The sequence below is a fragment of the Pan troglodytes genome, chromosome 12, assembly GCF_028858775.2.
Source record: "Pan troglodytes isolate AG18354 chromosome 12, NHGRI_mPanTro3-v2.0_pri, whole genome shotgun sequence".
Classification (NCBI taxonomy): domain Eukaryota; kingdom Metazoa; phylum Chordata; class Mammalia; order Primates; family Hominidae; genus Pan; species Pan troglodytes.
The window spans coordinates 58,750,796-58,773,018 of record NC_072410.2 but is presented as its reverse complement, the minus strand read 5'-3'; the positions used below and the strand labels follow the sequence as shown (position 1 = coordinate 58,773,018).

The 22,223-nt window shown below is 34.7% G+C and overlaps 1 protein-coding gene across 9 annotated transcripts in view; it reads right to left on the bottom strand.

Moving 5' to 3' along the window:
• VPS54 (VPS54 subunit of GARP complex) overlaps nt 1–22,223 on the bottom strand; it is a 127,187-nt gene that overhangs the window by 60,705 nt on the left and 44,259 nt on the right. For 7 of the 9 annotated variants that reach the window (XR_010149485.1, XR_010149486.1, XM_001165146.8 and 4 more), the window contains 4 exons: nt 19,228–19,306; nt 16,055–16,089; nt 12,918–13,049; nt 9,141–9,526 (listed from right to left, as the gene is read on the bottom strand). Coding sequence is in view for 7 of the 9 variants with exons in the window: in XM_001165146.8 (XP_001165146.3) it covers nt 9,141–9,526; nt 12,918–13,049; nt 16,055–16,089; nt 19,228–19,306 (632 nt within the window). In the remaining 2 variants the exon portion in view is untranslated. The remainder of the gene's footprint in view (nt 1–9,140; nt 9,527–12,917; nt 13,050–16,054; nt 16,090–19,227; nt 19,307–22,223) is intronic. The other 2 variants (XM_016948625.4, XM_054678452.2) reach the window with 1 other exon arrangement.

The following is a 22,223-nucleotide window of genomic DNA, read 5'->3' as shown; positions in this document are numbered from 1 at the left end:
ACAGTAGACTAATTTAGAATATTTCCACCAGTACAAACTAAAACATTGGCACAAGAGGAATTTGGCAGTATCTAGCAAAATCACAGAGGAATTTTGACCTAGGAATCTCACTTCTTAGAATCTGTCTCAAAGATGCATGAGCAAAAATACCAAAGAACATACATTAACTGCCCTACTGTTGGTAACTGTAACAGAATAGAAACAACCCAAATGCTGACCAATGGAGAATGGTTGAATAAATAAATCACAATGCATTTATTTTAAATAGATATTACTCACTTTTAAAAGAATTGATAAATACCTATACATACAGCTATAGAGCAGTTTTTTTTTCATTATTTCCCCTCTAGAAGCCTTTTCTAATCTCACACACACACAACCCCATGAAATTTTTAATTTTTTTTTTTTTTTTTTTTTTTTTTAGACAGAGTCTCCCTCTGTTGCCTAGGCTGGAGTATAGTGGTGCAATCTCAGCTCACTGCAACCTCCACCTCCCAGGTTCAAGCAATTCTCGTGCCTCAGCCTCCCAAGTAGCTAGGAATACAGGTATGCACCACCACACCCAGCTAATTTTTGTGTTTTTAGTAAAAGACAGGGTTTCACCATATTGGCCAGGCTGGTTTCGAGCTCCTGACCTCAAGTGGTCCACCCGCCTTGGCCTCCCAAAGTGCTAGAATTATAAGCATGAGCCACGGTATCCAGCCACCCCTAGGAAACTTTAATGCCACAAATGTATTATATATCTGTTTATGTACTATGGCCCTTTGAAGGGTCAAAAACCACTGTTATATTCAAGATTTTTTTTCACCTTTCAAGAGCCAACGTTTGCCCTCTTGCGGTAGTATCTCCCATTGAGAATGCATGCCGTAGCGCATGTACAATATCCAGAGTATATTGTAAGGTAAAAACAGCAAGGTGGAGAACAGTATGTACAGTGCGCTAACGCTTATCTAAGATGAGAGACAGACAGATGGATGGAAAGATAGATACAAACTAAAACTTTTAAATGGCGACTTATGGTAGGGGTTGTGGAGGAGAAAAACTGAGGTCATACTGATACTTCCATTTAAATTCAAGACTATATGGTTTTTACTTCTTCAATCTTACATATGCGTCTCCTTTTAATCAGGCTGAAAATTGTGATTACTAATGACACTAACATAATTCCTCATTTGTTTTATCCCACAACATACACAGATTGTCTCAGAACAATATTATTAATACAAACAATATAGGACTTTTTCCTCTTCTTTTCCTTAAGATGTATCAAAGTCACTTAAAAAAGAAAATTATTTCCCAGTTCTGTCCACTACAAAAGCCTAGAAATAATGGCCAATCCAGTAGCAAGAACATGCCTACTACCCATATGGATTTCTAAATACTATTTCCTACTAAAAGAAAGTAGGACTCCCTAGACAAATGGCAGATTACAGGTCTGGGGTAGGAAATGCATACTATAAACATCCTGTCATAACACAAAGTAAGAAAACTGTCAACTACTTAGGAAATCATGTCAAAAAGACTCAAGAATGAACTTGAGGAGGTTCCTACAAATGATAATTCAATTTGAACATTGATAAAAATTAAAAAGAAAGAACTTAAAACACTTTGCATATAAATCCATGTATTTATAATATCTTTAAAAATTCATCAGTTATCTTTGGAGGATGCTAGATTTCCAATTCGTTATTTTGAAAACAGCTAAATAAAGGAAAAGAATCTAGCATTTATCCTGTCTAATCTTGTAAGAATTGTCCTTCAAAGGGTGACCAAATAATTGTTATAGGGAAACATCAATTCATAGAAATATTCCAGTGAATAAGTAAAGAAAGTGGGATAGAATTAGAGTATCATAATTTGTAGTCCACAATTAATGATAAATCTAGACAACAATTATTAAATGGCTGCTAATCATCAAAAGAGAGACTTTGCATGCTTCTTGACTGAAATACACACCACTAACCCAGTTTCTTCGATTAGTATTTTGAAAGAAAATTAGAATGGATAACTATGGATCAAAAAACAATTGAGACATATCAACCAATTGCAATATATAGATATTATTTGGACCCTGATTACAATAAACACACCATAAGAAAGAATTTTGAGACTAACAGGAAAATCTGAACACTGACTAGCTATATTTGAAAATATAAATGACATTAGAGTTATATTTTTAAAAAATCCTTATCTTTCAAAGATACCTAATGAAATATTTATGAATGAAACAAAATGTTCGGGGTTTGTTACAAAATAATACAGGATACAGATAAAACAAACTTGGCTTTGCATTGACAACTTAGATAAACAATTCATCTAGCTTCCTATAATTCTTTTCATATAATTTCCTTTATTGTTGTGTATGTTTGAGTATAAGTTTAAAAAAAAACAGTGACAGTGTAGGATATAAATTTAGACCTAATATTGCTTGGCTCTCAATTATTTTTATGAAGATCATTGATTCTTTTTTAATGCAGACTAGAGGTTAGCACTCAGGTATGTGTTACCTCAAGTATAAATAGTCTTCAACAAATCTCCATAAAGAATTATGGTGGGAGGTCCATATGACTGTACCTACTGATATTTGGGCATCAAAATAATAAAACTTTCCCTCATTTCGGCACAACTTAAATGCAATGTTCTATTTGACCTTAGATATTATTTTAAATAACTTGAGTAGCTTCATTTTTATGTATCCTTAAAGTAATTTTAAAGTTTAATTATCTAATACAGGCTATATAATTAATTTAATAAAGAACCTCAATACTAACACCAAACAGTACTTATTTTATAATCACAGGTATTTTATATATGCAAGAATTTGTCTACACAAATCCTTAAATGCAACTTTCAGAACTATAATATTTTACAAGTTTCACCTATTCATCCTCAATCTATTCTTTTATATTCTTGGCTACTTTGACAATAGATGCAATAATAATGATGTATGCATTATTATTAACCTTAACAAAAATATTTAAGATAAATCTGCTAACACCTTGTTTTAAAAGTATCCTAATAATCACATACAGTAATTTAGAGTGGTGAATCTACTGAAATGACAACTAAAATATCACTTTCTGAAAAATATATCCAGCTAAGTAAACTGAAACAATCCCAATACTTTCTACTTAGATATGCCTCAATTTGCACATTAATTCAGACCTTCTACTAAGCTGTGTGTTCAATACAGTGACCTCTGTGCTGTTCTTATCAGAAAACCTTGTATATCAATAAACTCTGTAGTAATTCTAGTTTCATCAAATAGTAAGAAGTCTGATTTCTTCATCACAAAACATACAATGTGGATGTTTTCTTACTACAATATTTTAAAATCTAAATTATAGGAGATTTAAGGTCAAATAACATGTTAAATACCTTTTGATACATCCAATAATAAAGATCCCTTAAATGGAATCTCACAGTGGCCACTGATCAATGAAATCATAATAAACTGGAATCTATAATAAACTAAGTGTTTTGCATCTTTTCTTTCAAAACAAAACAAAAAAAGGCTTACAAGTAGAAAACAAGCTAGCTGCAGTAATTTTTACACCAAAATCCATTAATATGGTAGTTCCTGGCTGCTGAGCAAACCTATAGCTCAAATGCCCACAGTTTGTACAATCAAATTAGTATTGATGTTCAGAGTGATCTATTTGAGGCCCCATAAGATCCTCAAACAAATATATTAAAAAGCATAGCTCTCAAGCCCAGTGAGACCCAAGTTGAATCTCTACTGTACTGTTACTTAACTTGCTATATGACCTCAGTTTTCCTATCTGTAAAGTGTGGGTAACATTCCCTATCTCACAGTTTTTTGGGGAGTGGGTGATGTCAATATACTTAGCACAGTATCTGGTATAGAATACTCAAGTATTCAATATATGTCCTCTGTTGTAGAATGGCGGTGGTAGTAATCATGGTATGAAGTAGTAGGAATAGAGTGTTAATGACAAGTATGAAAACTAAGAGTTTCTACACAAAGCTTTACAGTAAGAGCAAATAACGACACCACAGCACTAAGTTTCAAGGTAACTAAAGATTTTCTGTATCAAAACCTGCAAGATATCAACATTCGAATGCATTCTTGGGCTCACAAGACTTATGTACTACATCTGCTTAAGCATTTGAATGCCATTAGCCTCAGCAATACTTTTAGTTAAATTAGTATATAAATGATATATATTGTTTCAATGATTATCATTTTTATTGGTAATAGATAGCAAAATTTCGTTTCACATGTAATGGTTAAAAATATTTACATCCCGGCCGGGCACGGTGGCTCACACCTGTAATCCCAGCACTTTGGGAGGCCAAGGCGGGCGGATCACGGGGTCAGGAGATTGAGGCCATCCTGGCTAACACGGTGAAACCCTGTCTCTACTAAAAATACAAAAAATTAGCCGGGTGTGGTGGCGGGCACCTGTAGTCCCAGCTACTCAGGAGGCTGAGGCAGAAGAATGGCGTGAATCTGGGAGGCGGAGCTTGCAGTGAGCCAAGACTGCACCACTGCACTCCAGCCTGGGCAACACAGCGAGACTCCATCTCAAAAAAAAAAAAAAAAAATTATGTCCTAATAATAAAAATTGCCCAATTTTGCAACAATTCAGGCAGTAAAATCATTCAAAATTTTTTAAATTTAAAAATTCTACAAATATACAAAAGAATTATAATAATTATGAGTTATGCAATGAGTCAAAATTACCCTTCAAGTTCTGAAGAGGGGAAATCAAACTTGGAACTTATACAGATACATCATACCCCCAAATCCATTAGTAGAAACCTCTTTGAATAGAGACAGGAAGATGTGTTAGTTGAAAATTTCATTTTAGAAAGAACAAATTTATGTAGGAAGATGCTACCACTTTAATTACAAATCATGAAAAAGTTGAGTATCCAATAGTAGTTATAAACCAGGCTTCTCAATTATGGTGCACATTAGAATCTCCCAGAGAGCTTTCAAAAAAATACAGATGCTCAAGCCTTAACCTCTAGAAAGTCTGACTTAATTGGCTTGGGTGAGGTGTGGCACACTTTTTTAAAAGCTCTTCTGGAGACTTTATTATGCAGCCAGGATTAAGAATTATAGTCATATAGATTATAAATGGGAAATTAGGGACAATGATTATAGACAGGAAAAAAAAAGAGTGGAATAAAGTGTCAAGATACATTTGGTAATATACTGAATAATTCACAGATTTCACAAATACATATTAAGATGTGTACAACATAGCTCTTGTCCAAGACATTTAAATTCAAAGCCTGATAGAAAGATTTAAAATAAAAACACAAACCATGACAAAACATGGTAGGAGACTGTAAAATTTCATTAGAGAATATAAACAAGGTGTTCTGGGAGCTCAGAGGTCACCAAAAAAGTTTACATGAAAAATAATTTCAAAGTCAAAGAAGACACACGTAAGCATTATTTGCTACTAATGACTAGAAAAAATGTGATGTTAAGTTAATAGTACACAGAAAAATGGCAGACAAATACAACTATTAAAATTCCTTTTTGAAAACAGAGATTTGCATTTGTGGTAATTTAACTACTGGAAAATTGTGGTATGAAAGTTCCCTTTAAAAGCAATAGAACCAGTCTGGGCAACACAGCAAGACCTTATCTCTACAAAAAAATTTAAAAATTAGCCTGGCATGGTGGCACAGACCTACAGTCTTAGCTACCCAGGAGGCTAGGGCAGGAGGATCACTTGAGCCTAGGAGTTCAAGGCTATAGTTGAGCTATGATCGCACCATTGCACTCCAGCCTGGGTGACAGGGCAAGACTGCATATGTATATTAAATAGAACATTTTTAAAAAGCAATACAAAGAACAGTATAGCCAAAAGCAAAACTTGGACTAAGATTCATAAAATGGAAAGACTATTAACAAATAAATTTAAAAGAGTCCTTTGCTTGTCCTACTAAAGGTTTCTTATTTCAAGTAAGACCCTATGGCTTAGTATATGGCCCACGAAATGACTAAAATATGGACTCTGATATAAAAAAGACAAAAACGTGTGAAATTCAAGTAGAATATTTCTTATTTCCTAATGGGAGAGTGTAATTATTTTAATAAACTAAGGAGAACAGCTTATAACCTAATGCTTATGTTACCATAAGAGATCTCTAATACATATTTTACTGGATAAAAATCAATCTATAAAGTGTCCAAAACTAATTCTTATGCTTCTAAATAAAGTTAAATGGTCTTAAAAATATCTATGAAACTATATAAGAAAGTAACTAATGTTGATATTTAACAACCTTTAGCAAAAGGAAAGATAAAGTCAAGAAAGTAAATCATCATATAGGATTTGACACAAATTTAAAACAAAACACAAACAAAAGAATGGGGTTATAATAACAAGTCTTAAACTACTTCACGTATGATTCAGCATTCTTCCTTGACTATAAAAACATTTTCTTTTAGAGTATTTTTGTTTTTGAAAATAAATTGCTATATGTTTATTGGAAGTCAGAGACTCAAGTTCTGATACCAAACTTTTAAACAGTTATAAACATATTGGAACTGACATTTCATAGGAAACTTTACAGAAACGTTTTACATGAAGAAATAACACTCTTTACACATGTGGTTCTAAAAAAAAATAGAAAGATATTGAGCAAAATGTAGAAAATCAGAACATCTGAAGGTCTTTTTAAAAATCATAAACATTTTTGGCCGAGCATGGTGGCTAATGCCTGTAATCACAGCACTCTGCGGAGCCGAGGAAGGTAGATGGCGTGAGCTCAGGAGTTCGAGACCAGCCTGGGTAACACGGCAAGACTCCGTTTCTACTAAAAATAAAAATCAGGCCAGGCGCGGTAGCTCACACTTGTAATCCCAGCACTCTGGGAGGCCAAGATGGGCAGATCACCGGCGGTCAGGAGTTCGAGACCAGCCTGGCCAATATGGTGAAAACCTGTCTCTACTAAAAATACAAAAATTAGCTGGGCACAGTGGCGGGCGCCTGTAATCCCAGCTACTCGGGAGCTGAGGCAGGAGAATCGCTTGAACCCAGGAGGAGGAGGTTGCAGCGAACCGAGATCGTGCCACTGCACTCCAGCCTGGGCGACAGAGCTAGACTCCATCTCAAAAAAATAAAAAATAAATAAATAAAAATTAGCTGGGCATGGTGGTGTGTGTTTTTAATCCCATCTACTCAGGAGGCTGAGGTGAGAGAATGGCTTGAGCTGGTGGTGGGTGGGGAGTTAACAGGGTAGCAGGGGACTGGGGGTGGGGGCAGAGGTTACAGTGAGCTAAGAGCGCACCACTGCACTCTAGCCTGGGCAGCAGAATAAAAACCCTGTCTCGAAATAAATACATACATAAATAATAGACATTTTTAAATGAAGAATATTTTATACTTTGACTTAAGGTACAAACAAAAAAAGTAAGGTTGAAAACAAAGGTAAGCTCTTCCTTAAGCTCATAATAAATACAAGATTATAAAATTTTTATTCTGTAACCCAATAAATCATAAACTACTGAGAATAAATAAATATCCAACCCTCTTCTTAAAATTACTTTTCATGAGTATTGACCATAAACTTATGAGTCAAGGAAAGTAAAAGTAAACTGCATGAACTTTGAGGTAAAAATTAGAACAGTTTGAGAATTTGTGTTTGCCAAGGCGGCATTCAACCCTTGATTCTATTTCTCAGCTCTGTACTATCTATGGGATACTGGCTCCCAATATTCATCAACACTCATGATATTATACAGTAAGTGATAAGTTAAAAACACAGCTTCTGTCATTATAGAAATCCATTTTTCTAAGGCAATGACAAAATTGACATTTATTGAAAAAATACATACGACATACAAATTCAAAGATAAATCCTTATAATTTCAAAGGTGAAAGAAAAATTAAAAATAATTTAGTTGCCCTGGGTTCCATGCTGGGGAATTCAAAGTAGACTTCAAAAAAACATGAATCACCCAAAATTGATTGCAAAATTTTATGTACAGGTATATTTTTGTGGAAAGATGGTCCAACAGTAGCTTTCAATGGATTCTCAAAGAGGTTTGTGACTCAGAACGTTTTCTATAACCATCCAAGTCTGGATTAGGTTCCACCCCTAAGGTCAGAGCTCCACAGCAATCTTTCCATTCATCACACTGTATTACACTATATCATAACTATGCAGTAATTTGTCTGCTTCCTTCCCCATGCCAAATAAATTGTACAGACTTTTAGAGCACTGAACATCTCTACTTCATTCATGACTATATTCCCAGTATTCATTCTGTCTGGTACTTGACATGTAATAGGTGCTCAACAGCCATACCTTAAATGAATGAATCAATCAATTGTTCATCTAATTAAATTTGGTTTCAGCTTTAAAAATATATCCTAAACATTCCAATTACATATCTTCAGTCAATAAGATTTATAATTCAATTAAAATAAATGTATTTTGAAGCTAACTTTTCCATAATGGATTAAGTTACAGAGCACATCTTCCATAAAACTTTATAGTCACTTACTAGTACGTGGTTTGGATGGTTTTCCCAGCAGATATGAACTTCTACAAGGATACTGCAAGCCTGCTTAATGGAACGAAATTTTGATGGCTTGCAATTAGTCTATAAAATAAACACTTTGGAATGATTTCATATAAAATATTTAAAACCTAAGGTATTTTCAAAATAATAACAGGAGAAATTGGGTCTTTTCTATCACCATGTGGATTTCTTTTGCAATTTGATAAACAGACTGCAAATCAGAAATGAATTTTAATAATTATTCAATTTTAAATCTATTAAAGGCTTTCAACACAAACTTAATTTTAAATATGCTGGTATTCTCTCCACCTTGACCTACCATTGTGACACAAAGCTATTTCAACATTTTCAAAATGTTAATGTTGTGACTGGCCTTGCATTTATCTCATCTCCTAGAAATTTTAATTTTGCTTCTCCATCCAAATGTCTCTGAAAATATTATTCCTTATGGTTTTTGTTTTGCTAATACTACAATATCAGAATAACATTATTAAACAAATGATGAATCTGGAAGAAAAAATATCCATTTAACTTTGAATACATTCACACTTTTAACAGTACATGCTAAATTTTATCCTTTAAAAATTTCTAACATTATTTCTAGTGGCTTACTTAATGAACATACCGGAAACTGTGAATGCCCTGAAGTTCCTGCTGTAGAACCTCTTGTGTTGTTGCTATTAAGTCCAATGCTCCAACAAATTCAGAAGTAGATAATAACACCTGTACTGTAGGCTGAGTCTGGTGTACAGTGGCCATTAACTTCAGCTTATTGTATACTTTAACACAATTATTTCTGGTAAGTGCCAGTCTTAAAATGTGGAGTGATCCTTCACACATTACTTTATCAATCTGTGCAATTTTATCTCGAAGCATTTTTACAGCCTGGGAAGTTTTCTTGAGGTAGTCCTGCAACTCGTGTTGAGAGGTCATTGCATGAAAAAATGCTTCTGAACGTAGAGAGATCTGGTGAGCAATGTTTACTTCCACAATATCCAGATAATGGCTCAGCTTAAAAGAGAAGGAAAAAAAATATGAAGTACTATGAGCATACCTTCCTTGATTATCCAAATACTTTATGACAATGATAAAAGATTTCTACATATACTTTAAATTCCATTGTGTGAATTGTTTGATTGTGAGATCCTTGAAATTGGGCACAACAAAATGGAAGGAAGATAAAGGGTACACCCCAAAGATATAAATGTAAGACAAAAGAGTACAAGGTCATTTACTTTCCTCCTCTGTTCCTGTCATTACCACCTTCCAAACACCAACTGCTTTCTAAAAGAGTACCCCATAGACATCTCAAATTACACTTCCAGTTTCAGATGTTCTAAGATCTGAGAGAAAGAGAATGATCTCCTTAGCCCCCAATATCATCACACATCATTTATCTGACTAAATAGATGATTACACCTTCCATTTATTGACCTCCTCCTATGGATTAGGCACAGGTATTTTATACACATCTAATTTTTCTAATTTTAACAATCTTGAAATATAGGTATTATTATTATCATTTTACAGATGAGGAAACACAGTCATGTAGTTACTAAGTAGCAAAACTAAAATGTTGGTATATCTCTGACTGAAAAACTGAAGCTGTTTCTATTATACCATTCTGCCTCAAAATGCTGAATAATCCAAGATAGACTGATGGTTCAGTCACAAATTATAGATAAGGTACTAAAATTCATTTGGATTTTTTTCAGGCTGCTTATTTTACATTTCAAAAGTGATTCTTTTATCAATTTGTAAAATTCAGTTTATTTCCAACGAATTTTCCTCTTAAAAGTTTGACAAACACCTTAAACAATTAGCTCATATATATTTTATTAGTAGCATTACCAAGATTAATTCTTATGGTAATATATATTTAAAATGCTTTCTAAATTTCAAATATGGACTTCTAAAACTTGTTTTGCCTTTTCTTCCTTTCTAACTGCATATGCCTTTTTTGGCTATATTATCTTTCCATTATTCACCCATTTTTTTACTTTGAGATTTTTTTAACCCACAGCTCAGACTTCGGGCATTATCTCTGAATGTCTTGGGATAATTCACAGTTTCAAAGGGTTAATGAACTTTCAACATTTAGGTCTCATAAGATTAGAAGAGACTATTTGGTCATCAAATCTGTTTCCCTAAGGAAACACAGAGTATCATTCATATCTTCAATAATGCTCCTTCAATAATCTTACAATATCTAAATAGGTTACAAACAAGAAATTTTTCCACAGTTTAAATCTTGAGTTTATGCCCTTTTGCTCTTTCATCTTCAATATGGCTGTTCATTTATTCACTAAAAAAGCAAAATGGGCACAAATGTACTAGGGTAAATTGCAAGGTAACATAGACACAATTCCCAGAATAGTAAATGGAGAATAGATAACTTTAGGACAGTGCTACCCAGAATGTGATTTATATGCTGCTGCCAATCTGTGGATTGTTTAACAGGGCCATAATAAAATAAAGAATTTTGCTAGAAAGTAAATGAACTACATCATTAAGCACACTATATTTTTTTCAGACTTTCTTAATGAAGTAAGCAGTGCAGTGATTTGCATTCCAGTGCAAACTCCTTATTTTACTGCAGACCAGCACTTTGCATAGTACAATAGAATACAAATTTCTTTAATTCTAGTTATAGCATCCTTGCTCTTAAAAGCGAACATGATAAACCAGCTGTTGTCCATCATAAAAGGAGTTTGAAAGTGCTCTCTTGGAATCCTGTCTTCTATTCCTATTCTAAGAACAGAGCAGAACGAAAAGGAGTCAGAATGTAAATATAGCAAATCTGATTCTGCAATTTACAAATAAAAAAATTTCCATTATTTTAGTCATTTTAAACATTCAGCATAAGAAAAGCATTTGAGTCTCAAAGATTTTTTGAATTTTCAATAATCCACTGATTTACTCTTTTCAAGGCATAACATTTTTATAGTTTATTTCCTATTAAAATGCTATAAAGGAAATAATTTTTAAATTATCTGTATTAAAAGTACCTGTATAGATTGATGAGACTTTTACTGGCTTTTGCTGTTTTTCTCTTTTTAAGGTATTATTCTCTCAGGGCATATACTTAGAATATGAAAGCCTGTGTCATGAGCAAGCCTGTGTCTCTAAACCCATGGTTTTCGTCAGATTTATCAATTTGTTCTTATGCATGGAAAAACCCTTTTATAGGTGAAAATGTTGCCAAAGGAAAAAGCTCATTTTCGTTTTCAACTGTGAGAAAAGGAATACTCATGATTCCTTCCCCACATTTCTTCTTCTCTCCTCCCCAAGCTAGTCTTTTCTTCAGTTCCTAATGAGGACTGAACCCGATATTATTGATGTCTTCCTGAGACAAGCTTTCAGATTGCCAGGGGATATCACTAAAGTAAAACAAAATCACTATTTCTCATTTTAAGAACTACCTTCAGTTTTAGACGAGCTCTAAACTGAATGCTAAGAAAGAACAGAGATCAAATGTCTTTAGAAGACTCTTGATAAGTAAATTATATTTAAAGATCTAAATATTAAATGACTTTCAAGGTGTTGACTTCTGGACTATGACATTGTAAAACGTAAAGAACTGCTGACTAGTAACATGTAAAAGACTAGGCTTTGCAAAGCTACAAAAACAATAGGAATATTGTATTCTTTAAGATATTTTTGTTTCAAAATAATCATCCCTAGGTGAAAATGAAAAACAGTACCTCGGAAAATATTGGTTTTCTGTGCTTTAAATCATTCTTACAAAATTAGCCAATGTGGGGCTGGGCACGGTGGCTCACATCTGTAATCTCAGCACTTTGGGAGGCCAAGGTGGGCAGATCATGAGGTCAGGAGTTGGAGACCAGCCTGGCCAACATGGTGAAACCCCATCTCTACTAAAAATACAAAAAATTAGCCAAGCATGGTGGCACGCACCTGTAGTCCCAGCTACTTGGGAGGATGAGGAAGGAGAATTGCTTGAACCCAGGAGGTGGAGGTTGCAGTGAGTGGAGATCGTGCCACTGCACTCCAGCCTGGGCAACAGAGCAAGACTCCGTCTCAAAAAAATAAAAATAAAAATAAATAAAATTAGCCAGTATGTAAATAAAATATCTGGGACAAATGCAAAGCAATTTATTGTGTTAGCTAATATAGCCTTTCAATTAAAATTCCATCAACTGCTCTTTCAGGTAAGAAGCACTCAAATAGTAAGTTTTTCCTTGTTCATCTGCACAACTTGTGTTCCATCGAACCAAAATGCTGTTAGTTTATCAGTTAAGATTGGGAGGCTTATAGTTATCAGTAACAACAAAAATGAATTTAAAAGTACAGCTTACTAAATAACTAAATCTGAACCCAAGCAAACAGTACCGCTTAACTAGAATAGTTTCCTACATGGAAAAAGTCAAAAAGAAATTACCTTTTCTTGAAGCAACTTTGAGGAAGCTGCATCACGATTTCCTTTTCCACCAGCAGTATTAAAATGAGACCATGGTAAAACTGAATTAAAAGTTAAGGAATCATCCAAGGCAAAATCTGGTTTCATAAAAATCTATTAAAAAAATGCATTTCCCTCAATTAGATAAGTATTTTCTTTATACCCATTATCGCTTCTAACATCATGATCATTAAACAAAATTAACGTGGATCTTGAGTATCAATAGCAAAAGCAAGTGATAACAGTTGAGTTCTTTACACAAATATCTATAAGAAAAATGTGTAAATTTCTCACCAAGCTTAAAATACTCATAAAAGATACAAAATGTTTTTTGCTTTTACCAATGGAGATGGTCATTCTATTACTACATGATCATACTCACTCATGCAGTCCTACAGGTACATACCAGAGGCAGATATAATACTCATCCTAAAATTTCCACATTCTTTCCCACTGATAGTTTTTAAAATGCCAAATATCAATTTCTCTAACCTATATTTCTATTTTCTCCTGCTCAAAATTGTTTTAAAATTAGTTTAGATTAAGCATACAATAAATATTAAAACCAAAACAAATTCAATTTTATGAATAGACTACTCTTCCCTTACATATCACGACCAGCTAGGCAATAAGGCCTACCCGTTATATTTTGTAAATATACCTTGAATCTCTGCTTTCCTGTATTTCCACAGCATTCAGTAGTTCAGCTCTTCAATAGCTATTTACTGATATCCTTCCCTAATCTATCCCCTATACTACTGTTAGAGATACTCCTCTACAATGTCAAGTATAACTGTATTAACTTCCCTGTTTAAAACTCTCAATAGATTCCCATGACCCACAGACCAAACTATTTAGAATGGCATCCAAAACCCTTCATTGTTTTTCTGGACCCACTTACCTCTTTGTATCTTGTCACTCCCACTATTTACCCATTACACTCTAGCAATATTCAATTCTCTTCCATACTCTTATTCTTTTTACAATGAGTGTATTAATACATAAAGTATGCATATCTTTATATACATACTTCTGGCCTAGAATGCCTTTTCTTGTACATCTTCCTGAAGAACATGACCCAATCAAAAGTGCAAATGTGTCCTTGTGCATGACATAATGACTCCCATCTCTGAACACAAATATATCATGCATACTTAATTATTTACCTCACACTTTATAGAAATTATTTATTTAGTATGCATATCTCCCTCTGGAGACCATATGTTCTTGCAGGGTTAAATTTATAGCTTATTTTTGTATCTCTAACACCTAGCATAGGCCCTAAAACATGGTTTAATCAATTTATGTATTTATTTATATGCTATATTTACTGATTTATTTTACCTATATACAAAAATTAGAATGAATATGGTAGAAAAAAAATCTAGAGACATGAGTAAATTTTCTAATCCCTGCTTTGGTATTATAACTGAAAGTATTGATTAATTCAATAAATATTTACTGACTACTTCTGATGCTAGGCACTGAGGGAGAAACAAAGATAATTTATTAAAGAGACCCCAATCTCATGAAGCTTCAATCCAAGGGATGTGATAAAACATGTATATAAAATATTATAAGGAGACTGGGCCCAGTGGTTCATGCTTGTAATCCCAGCACTTTCGGAGGCCAGGTGGGCGGATCACTTGAAGTCAGAAGTTTGAGACCAGCCTAGCCTGGCCAACGTGGCAAAACCCCGTCTCTTCTAAAAATACTAAAATTAGCCAGGCCTGGTAGCAGGCGCCTGTAATCCCAGCTACTCAGGAGGCTGAGGTAACAGAATTGCTTGAACCTGGGAGGCGGAGGTTGCAGTGAGCCAAGATTGTGCCACTGCGCTCCAGCCTGGGCGACAGAGAGAGACTCTGCCTCAAAAAAAAAAAAAAAAAAAAATCTTAAAAGGAGAAGAGGGACAAATCCTTAAAGGGGTAGCAGAGGGATGAGGGAAGAGTCCCAGATAAAATGTTATGGGAATTTGGCAAAAGGGCCAATTATCTTCTGTTGGAAAGAACAAGAAAGTACCCATGTAAAGCTGCCATTTTAAGCAAAAGATTACAGAGAATTAGATATGGGAAGATGAGGGAAAAGTCTTCCAGGATCAAGAAACAGTGTAAATAAAGCACAGAGCCATCAAAAAAAAGTTTGGCTGAAGTAAAGAATGTGTAAAGATTACATGAAGTGAACATTGAGCCTTAAATGACAAACTTTGAGTTTTATTTTGTAGGATCAAATAAATGATATAAATGATATCCTTCTACCTTTTTTGTGTCTTTCATCTTCTCTTTCTTATCCTAAAGAACAACTGTCACAGACCTATTTGAGAATCTGATGAAGGTAACTGACTCTCTTCCCAGAAAAAAATGGATTATACATCTCGACAAAATTTTTCATACAAAGTAAGTATCTCTTAATAATTTGAAGAGGTTGAATGATCAGCAAAATTTTTTTAATGGAAGGATTTTTAAATATTTGTAGGTTTCAGTGATGAGAAAGAGACTGATGATGCAAAAGAGAAAAAACACCATAAATATACATCATTTTTATTTGTCAATTAAAAACATTTTTTCATTAAAAAAAAAAAAAAAAAAAAAAAAAAGGCCAGGCATGGTGGCTCACACCTGTAATCCCAGCACATTGGGAGGCTGAGGTGGACGGATCACTTGAAATCAAGAGTTCAAGACCAGCCCGGCCAACACGGTGAAAACCCATCTCTACTAAAAATACAAAACAAAAAAAGTAGCTGGGCATGGTGGCATGCACCTGTAATCCCAGCTACTCAGGATGCTGAGGCAGGAGAATCACTGGAACCCAAGAGACGGAGGTTACAGTGAACTGAGATCGCACCACTACACTCCAGCCTGCGAGAAGGAGCAAGATTCTGTCTAAGTTAAGAGAAAGAACAGAAAAGCAGAAAGAAAAAGAAAGAAAGACAGAAAAGACAGAAGGAAGGAAAGAAAAAAAGAAAAGAATGAGAAAGAAAGAAGAAAAGTGATGCCCCACAAGAGACAAAGTAGCCAAAGGGTCAAAAAAAAAAAAAAAAAAAGCCAAATGAAATCTGCTTGTAAGGCAAAATTAAAGATCAAATATTATAAGGCAATTTTCTCATGTTTAAGCTTTGTTACCTTAGGTACTTGCTCCAGATCTGTCCTGGATTTATCTATTTAAAAAAGAAGGGAAATATTATTTTTAAAACTTGTTTTCATTTTAACTCCATAAAATACATTTTGACAGATTCAGTACTGTACTGGGTCACATCCAAATAACTAAAGTTTATTCCTTCAACAAATATCTATCAAGCACCTATTACATGCCTAGTAGTAGGCAAAGCGCTGAACAAAACAATGTTTCAGGTAATTGTAATCAATTATATAGCAGCAATAAAACAGCAAAATACATCTCAAATCTTTTTAATCAGACATAAAAGGCTTTATGCTATCTCAGTGGTCCCCAACCCCCGGGCCATGGCCCGTTAGGAACCGGGTTGCACAGCAGGAGGTGAGCAGTGGGCACAAGCAAAGCTTCATCTGTATTTACAGCCAGTCCCCATCAATCACATTACCGTCTGAGCTCCACCTTCTGTCAGATCAGTGGTGGCACTAGGTTCTCATAGGAGCACAAACTCTAATGTCAACTGCACATGTCAGAGATCTAGGTTGTGCCCTCCTTATAAGAATCTGATGCCTGATGATCTGTCACTGTCTCCCATCTCCCCCAGATGGGACCATCTAGTTCCCGGAAAATAAGCTCAGGGCTCCCACTGACTCTCCATTATGATGAATTGTATAATTATTTCATTATATTTTACAATGTAATAATAGTAGAAATAAAGTGCATAATAAAGGTTCATCCCAAAACTATCTCCCCCCAAACCCCTTGGTCTATGGAAAAATTGTTTTCCATGAAACCAGTCCCTGGGTGCCAAAAAGATTGAGGACTGCTGTGCTATCTTTTTAAGTTTTGGTAAGACTGAATATGGCATGCTATGTAATTTTTAAAAATGAATTAAATTCTAAAGTAGGAATATTGTTTTTATTGTTTAAAAGATCTATCATCCCATCCAGAATTTCTTATGATCAAAGGTTGCTTTTTTATACTATATTAATTTTCTTCTCAGACATCTTAAGGCTGAGATACACACTTATCTTCAAATGAACCTACTTTACTTTCATCCTGCCAATCCAAACTCAGATAAGGTACTACTCTCCTCTTCAAAACCAATCTTTCTGCACTTAGACTCCATTGCCTCCTGCCTCTGCTGTGAGCTTGGTTAATCAGTTTACTCCATCTCGGTATCTTCAGCCTCTTCCCTTGTACTAGCTCTCTTATCTTTGTATATAAACATGCTCAGTTCTTTCCCATTAAAAAAAATATATATATATACACACACACACATATTCATATATATATATATATATATATATATATATATAGAAAAAGATAAAACCCAGGCCAGGACCAGGTTGAGGGAAGGGCAGGACCTCAGATGCAAAAGCACTCACTCTCAGGGATAGTCAAATGCCTCTCTTACCTGATCTAGTCCTGGCCATGAAAAAATATTCTTCCACTCTGTTCCCTGTAGTCAATAATCTATCTCAAATCTTCTAGTGACATAATACTGGTAGTCTACATTTCTTTCTCTTGTACTCACTCCTTAATATATAGTATTGAGGTTTCTGAAACTGCCATAAATGCTCTAAGATCTCCTGATTGCCAAAATAAAGGAGACTTCTCAGTGTACAAATTGATCTATCCCTGAACTATTCTGACATTATAGACCAACTAACTGTTCTTACTTTCTGAAATCCTCACTAGCTTTAACTTTTAAGGTGCAATTCTCTCTTGGTTGACTTTCCTATCTCTCTGACCACTTTTTGTCTCCTTCACAGGTATCTCATCTTCTGTCTGCCCCTTAAATGCGACAGCTTAATTAGTGCTCCATCACCAGTCGTTTTCTTCTCACTATTCACATCTTCCCTGGGCAATCTCACCCAACGTCCTTGGATTCAACTACCATGCTATTGTCCAGCATACCTGTCTATGATGATGTCTACCATACCTACATCTTCAGCCTAAATCTTCAACCTGAGCTCCAGGTTGCCAAAAAGGCATGTTCTTCACTGAAAATCTGCAACTAAACTTGCCTCCATCTCCCTCAAAATTCCTCCTCCTATATTGCCTCTCTCACTGAATTGCACTGTCACCCACCCAGTTGTCCAAGCAAGAAACCTGGGAATTGTCCTTGAATCATTTTGCTCCATTACCAATAACTGGCCACCAAAACCTGTGTCTCAATCTCTGAGTTACTTCTCAAAGGCCTAATTCCCTCTCCATCTCCACTGTAACTGTTACTGGAATATCATTTCTCATTTGTGTTACTGCAGTAGCCTCCAACTGTCTCCTTACCTCTAGTCTAATCATCATCCCATAATTCACTATCCACAACTATTTTCACATAAATGTATAATCATAAATCTGATCATGCCTAGTTAAAAATATTATGTAGCTTTACAGTGTCTTCAGAAAAGGTAAAATTCCTTACCACAGCATATAAGGTTCTTCATGATCTGACCCCTGCCTATGCTTCAGTCTCATCTCTTGCTCCCAGTAGAACCAATATATTAAACTCTTACAATTCCTTGAATATTCTGTTCTCTCTTTATTCTATGGCTTTGTATAAACTATTCCCTTTTCTTGGAATGCCTTCTCCCACATAAATGTTTCAAACTAACGACTTTAAAACACATGTAATCACTGTCAACTCTAGGAATGCTTCTAAAGCTAAGTTAGGCATGTTATAAAACATTACCACACTGAACTTACTCTTTAATATACAGTGATACAATTATTGGTTTCTTTCTTTAAACTTATTCAGGAGAATATCAGTTCTTTGAGGACCAAAGCTACTTTTTACTTATCTATAGATTTACTTTAGGGTATCACTACGTTACTGTTCTCAAACTCATAGGCTCAAGCAATCCTCCCACCTCAGCCTCCCAAGTAGTTGGGACTACACACATGTGCCATCATGTCTAGCTTACTCATCTATTTTTAAGCAACAAGGAACATACCAAGCACGAAGATATCCAATCAATATTTGTTGAACTAAAGGATTATACTACTATCAGATCTACTTTTTCTCTTAGAAGTTCTTAGAAAATATTATAATCATAGGTTATAAAAATTTTACTAGAAATAAAAATTATAGATATAATAGGCAATAAGGTCCCAAAATAAAGATTTTGTTCACTAATATTTATGCTATGCTTTATTATCTATAAATAACACATATTCATACCATGAGTATGTAAAAGAGTCCTTTCGAAGGTATCTTTAGGAGGACAAATATTCTTGCATCTCTCATGAATCTTCTCTCTCTAATAAAAAGACAAATAACATCATCAATGTATGTGTAAACATGAGTATTCAAAGCATGAAAGTGTTTTGCAACAGAATATCAGAATATGCCAAATTAGTCCTACGACTTTTAATATGAAATCACTAGCCTCCTGAACTTAAATACAAGCAACAAGTGTGCTTAATAAACCAAATACCTCTATGAGATCTATGCACATCTATATACCTACATCCATTCCATCTCATATAATTATAGTAAAATCTCCATATTTAGAATAAAGTGAGAAAGCAAATGGAAAATATTTATGTATCAATTAGGAGAATAATTTGAATCAAGAAAGAAAATTCAAAAACCTATATATCTAAGATAGAAAGAAATTAGGCCAGGTGCGGTAGCTCACACCTGTAATCTCAGCACTTTCAGAGGCCGAGGCGGGCCGATCACCTGAAGTCAAGAGTTCAAGACTAGCCTGGCCAACATGGTGAAACCTTGTCTCTACCAAAAATTAGCCAGGAGTAGTGGCGCACACCTGAAATCCCAGCTATTGGGGAGGCTGAGGCACAAGAATCACTTAAACCCAGGAGGCAGAGGCTGCAGTGAACCGAGATCGTGCCATTGCACTCCAGCCTGGGTGGCAGAGTGAGACTCTATCACAAAAAAAAAGAAAAAAAGGAAAGAAAGATAGAAATTAGTTATTGACATGTTCTGAATCAAAAAAAAAAAATCTCACTCTGATTTAGAATTAGATGACCACTAACAATGTTATTATCTTTTCAGAGATATCACCAAAAGGATACCTGAGAAAGTGAAGTGTGGTAACAAGAAAAGCAGCAGGCCAGCAGTGTTCAGAGTTCTGGTAGCAATTCTATCAGTTACTACAGGACTGTTTTCCAAAGTGGCCATACCACTTTTCATTCCCACCAGCAATAAATAAGAGTTCCTGTTGTTCTACATCCTTGTCAACATTTGGTGTTGTCAGTGTTTTAGATTTTTGCTATTCTAATAGATATGTAATGGCATCTCATTTTAATTAGGAATTCCCTAATGACATTTGATATTTAGCATCTTTTTATATGCTTATTTGCCATCTGCATTATCTTCTTTGGTGAGGTATTTAGATCTTTTGCTCATATTTTTTAAGGAAAAATATATATAACATAAAATTTATCACGTAAAATTATTTGCTATGTTGACCATCTTTTCATGTGCTAATTGCACACTTCTATATCTTTTTTTGGGAAAAGGTCTATTCAAAGTCCTTTACTCATTTAATTTGGCTGTTTGTTTTGTTGTTGTTGAGTTTTAATTCCTTTGTTTATTTCTGGTACCAGTCCCTTTTTGTTTTTTGAGACAGGGTCTAGTTCTGTTGCCCAGGCTGAAGTTGCTCGCTGTAACTTCAAATTTCAGGGCTCAAGGAATCTTTCTGCCTCAGCCTCCAGAGCAGCTAGGACTACAGGTGCACACCACCATGCCTGACTAATTTTTCTAATTTTTTCTTGTAGAGATGGGTTCTCACTATGTTGCCCAGGCTGGTCCTGAACTCTTGGTCTCAAGTGATTCTTCCACCTCCACCTCCCAAAGTGCTGGGATTACAAGGTGTAAGCCACCACACCTGACCACCAATCCTGTATCAGATATGTGTTTTGTAAGTATTTACTCCCAGTCTTTGGCTTGTTTTTTCATTCTCTTAAAGGTGTCTTTCACAGAGTAGAACTTTTTAATTTTAATGAAGTTCAACTTTTCAATTTTTTCTTTCATGGATTGTGCTTTTCTTTCATATCTAAAAAGTCATTACCAAACCCAAGGTTACCTAGGTTTTCTCCTATGTTATCATCTAGAAGTTTTATAGTTTTGCATTTTACATTAAGGTCTATCATCAACTTTGAGCTAATTTCCATGAATAGTGCAAGGTGGTATGTGTCTATATTCTTTCTCTTTGGTATGTGGATGTGTAGTTGTTTCAGTACCATTTGTTCAAACAACTATCCTTTCTCTACTGAATTACCTTTGCCCCTTTGTTAAAAATCAGTTGATTGTGTTTGTGTGGGTCTATTTCTGGGTTCTCTGTTCCACTGACCCATATGTCTGTTCTTTCACCAATATGACATTGTCTTGATTACTGTAGCTTTATAGCAAAACTTCAAACTGAGTGGTATCAGTCCTCCAGCTTTGTTCCTCTTTTAATACTGTGTTAGCTATTCTGGGTCTTTTTCTACATAAGCTTTAGAGTCAGTTTTCAATATCCACGAAACCAACTGCTAGGATTTTAATCAGGATTATGTTGACTCTATTGATCAAGTTGGGAAAAAGAGACACCTTGACAATATTGAGCCTTCCTATCCACATATATGAACTATCTCTCCATTTATTTAGATATTTAATTTCTTTCATCAGTCTTGTGGTTTTCCTCAGATAGATCTTATATCTATTTAGATTTATACATAAAGCCTTCATTTTCTTTGATGCTAATGTAAATGGCATTGGGTTTTTAATTTCAAATTCCAATTGTTCACTGCTGGTATATAAGAAAGTAATTAACTTTTATATATTAACCTTGTATCTTGCAAGCTTACTACAGTCACTTATTAGTTCCAGGAGTTTCTTTTTGGATTCTTTGGGATTTTCCACATAGACAATCATTTCATCTGGAAACAGTTTTACTTCTTCCTAATTTTTATATATTTTATTTCCTTTTCTTGACTTATTACATTAGTTAGGACTTCCAAGACAATGTTAAAAGAAACAGTGACAGGGGACATCCTTACCTTGATCCTGTTCTTAGTGGGAAGCATCTAGTTTCCCCATTAGCTATAGAGTTTTTGTAGATTTTTTTTTTCTTTTTTGAGACAGAGTCTCACTCTGTCACCCAATCTGTAGTGCAGTGGCGTGATCTTGGTTCACTGCAACCTCCACCTCCTGGGTCCAAGTGATTCTCA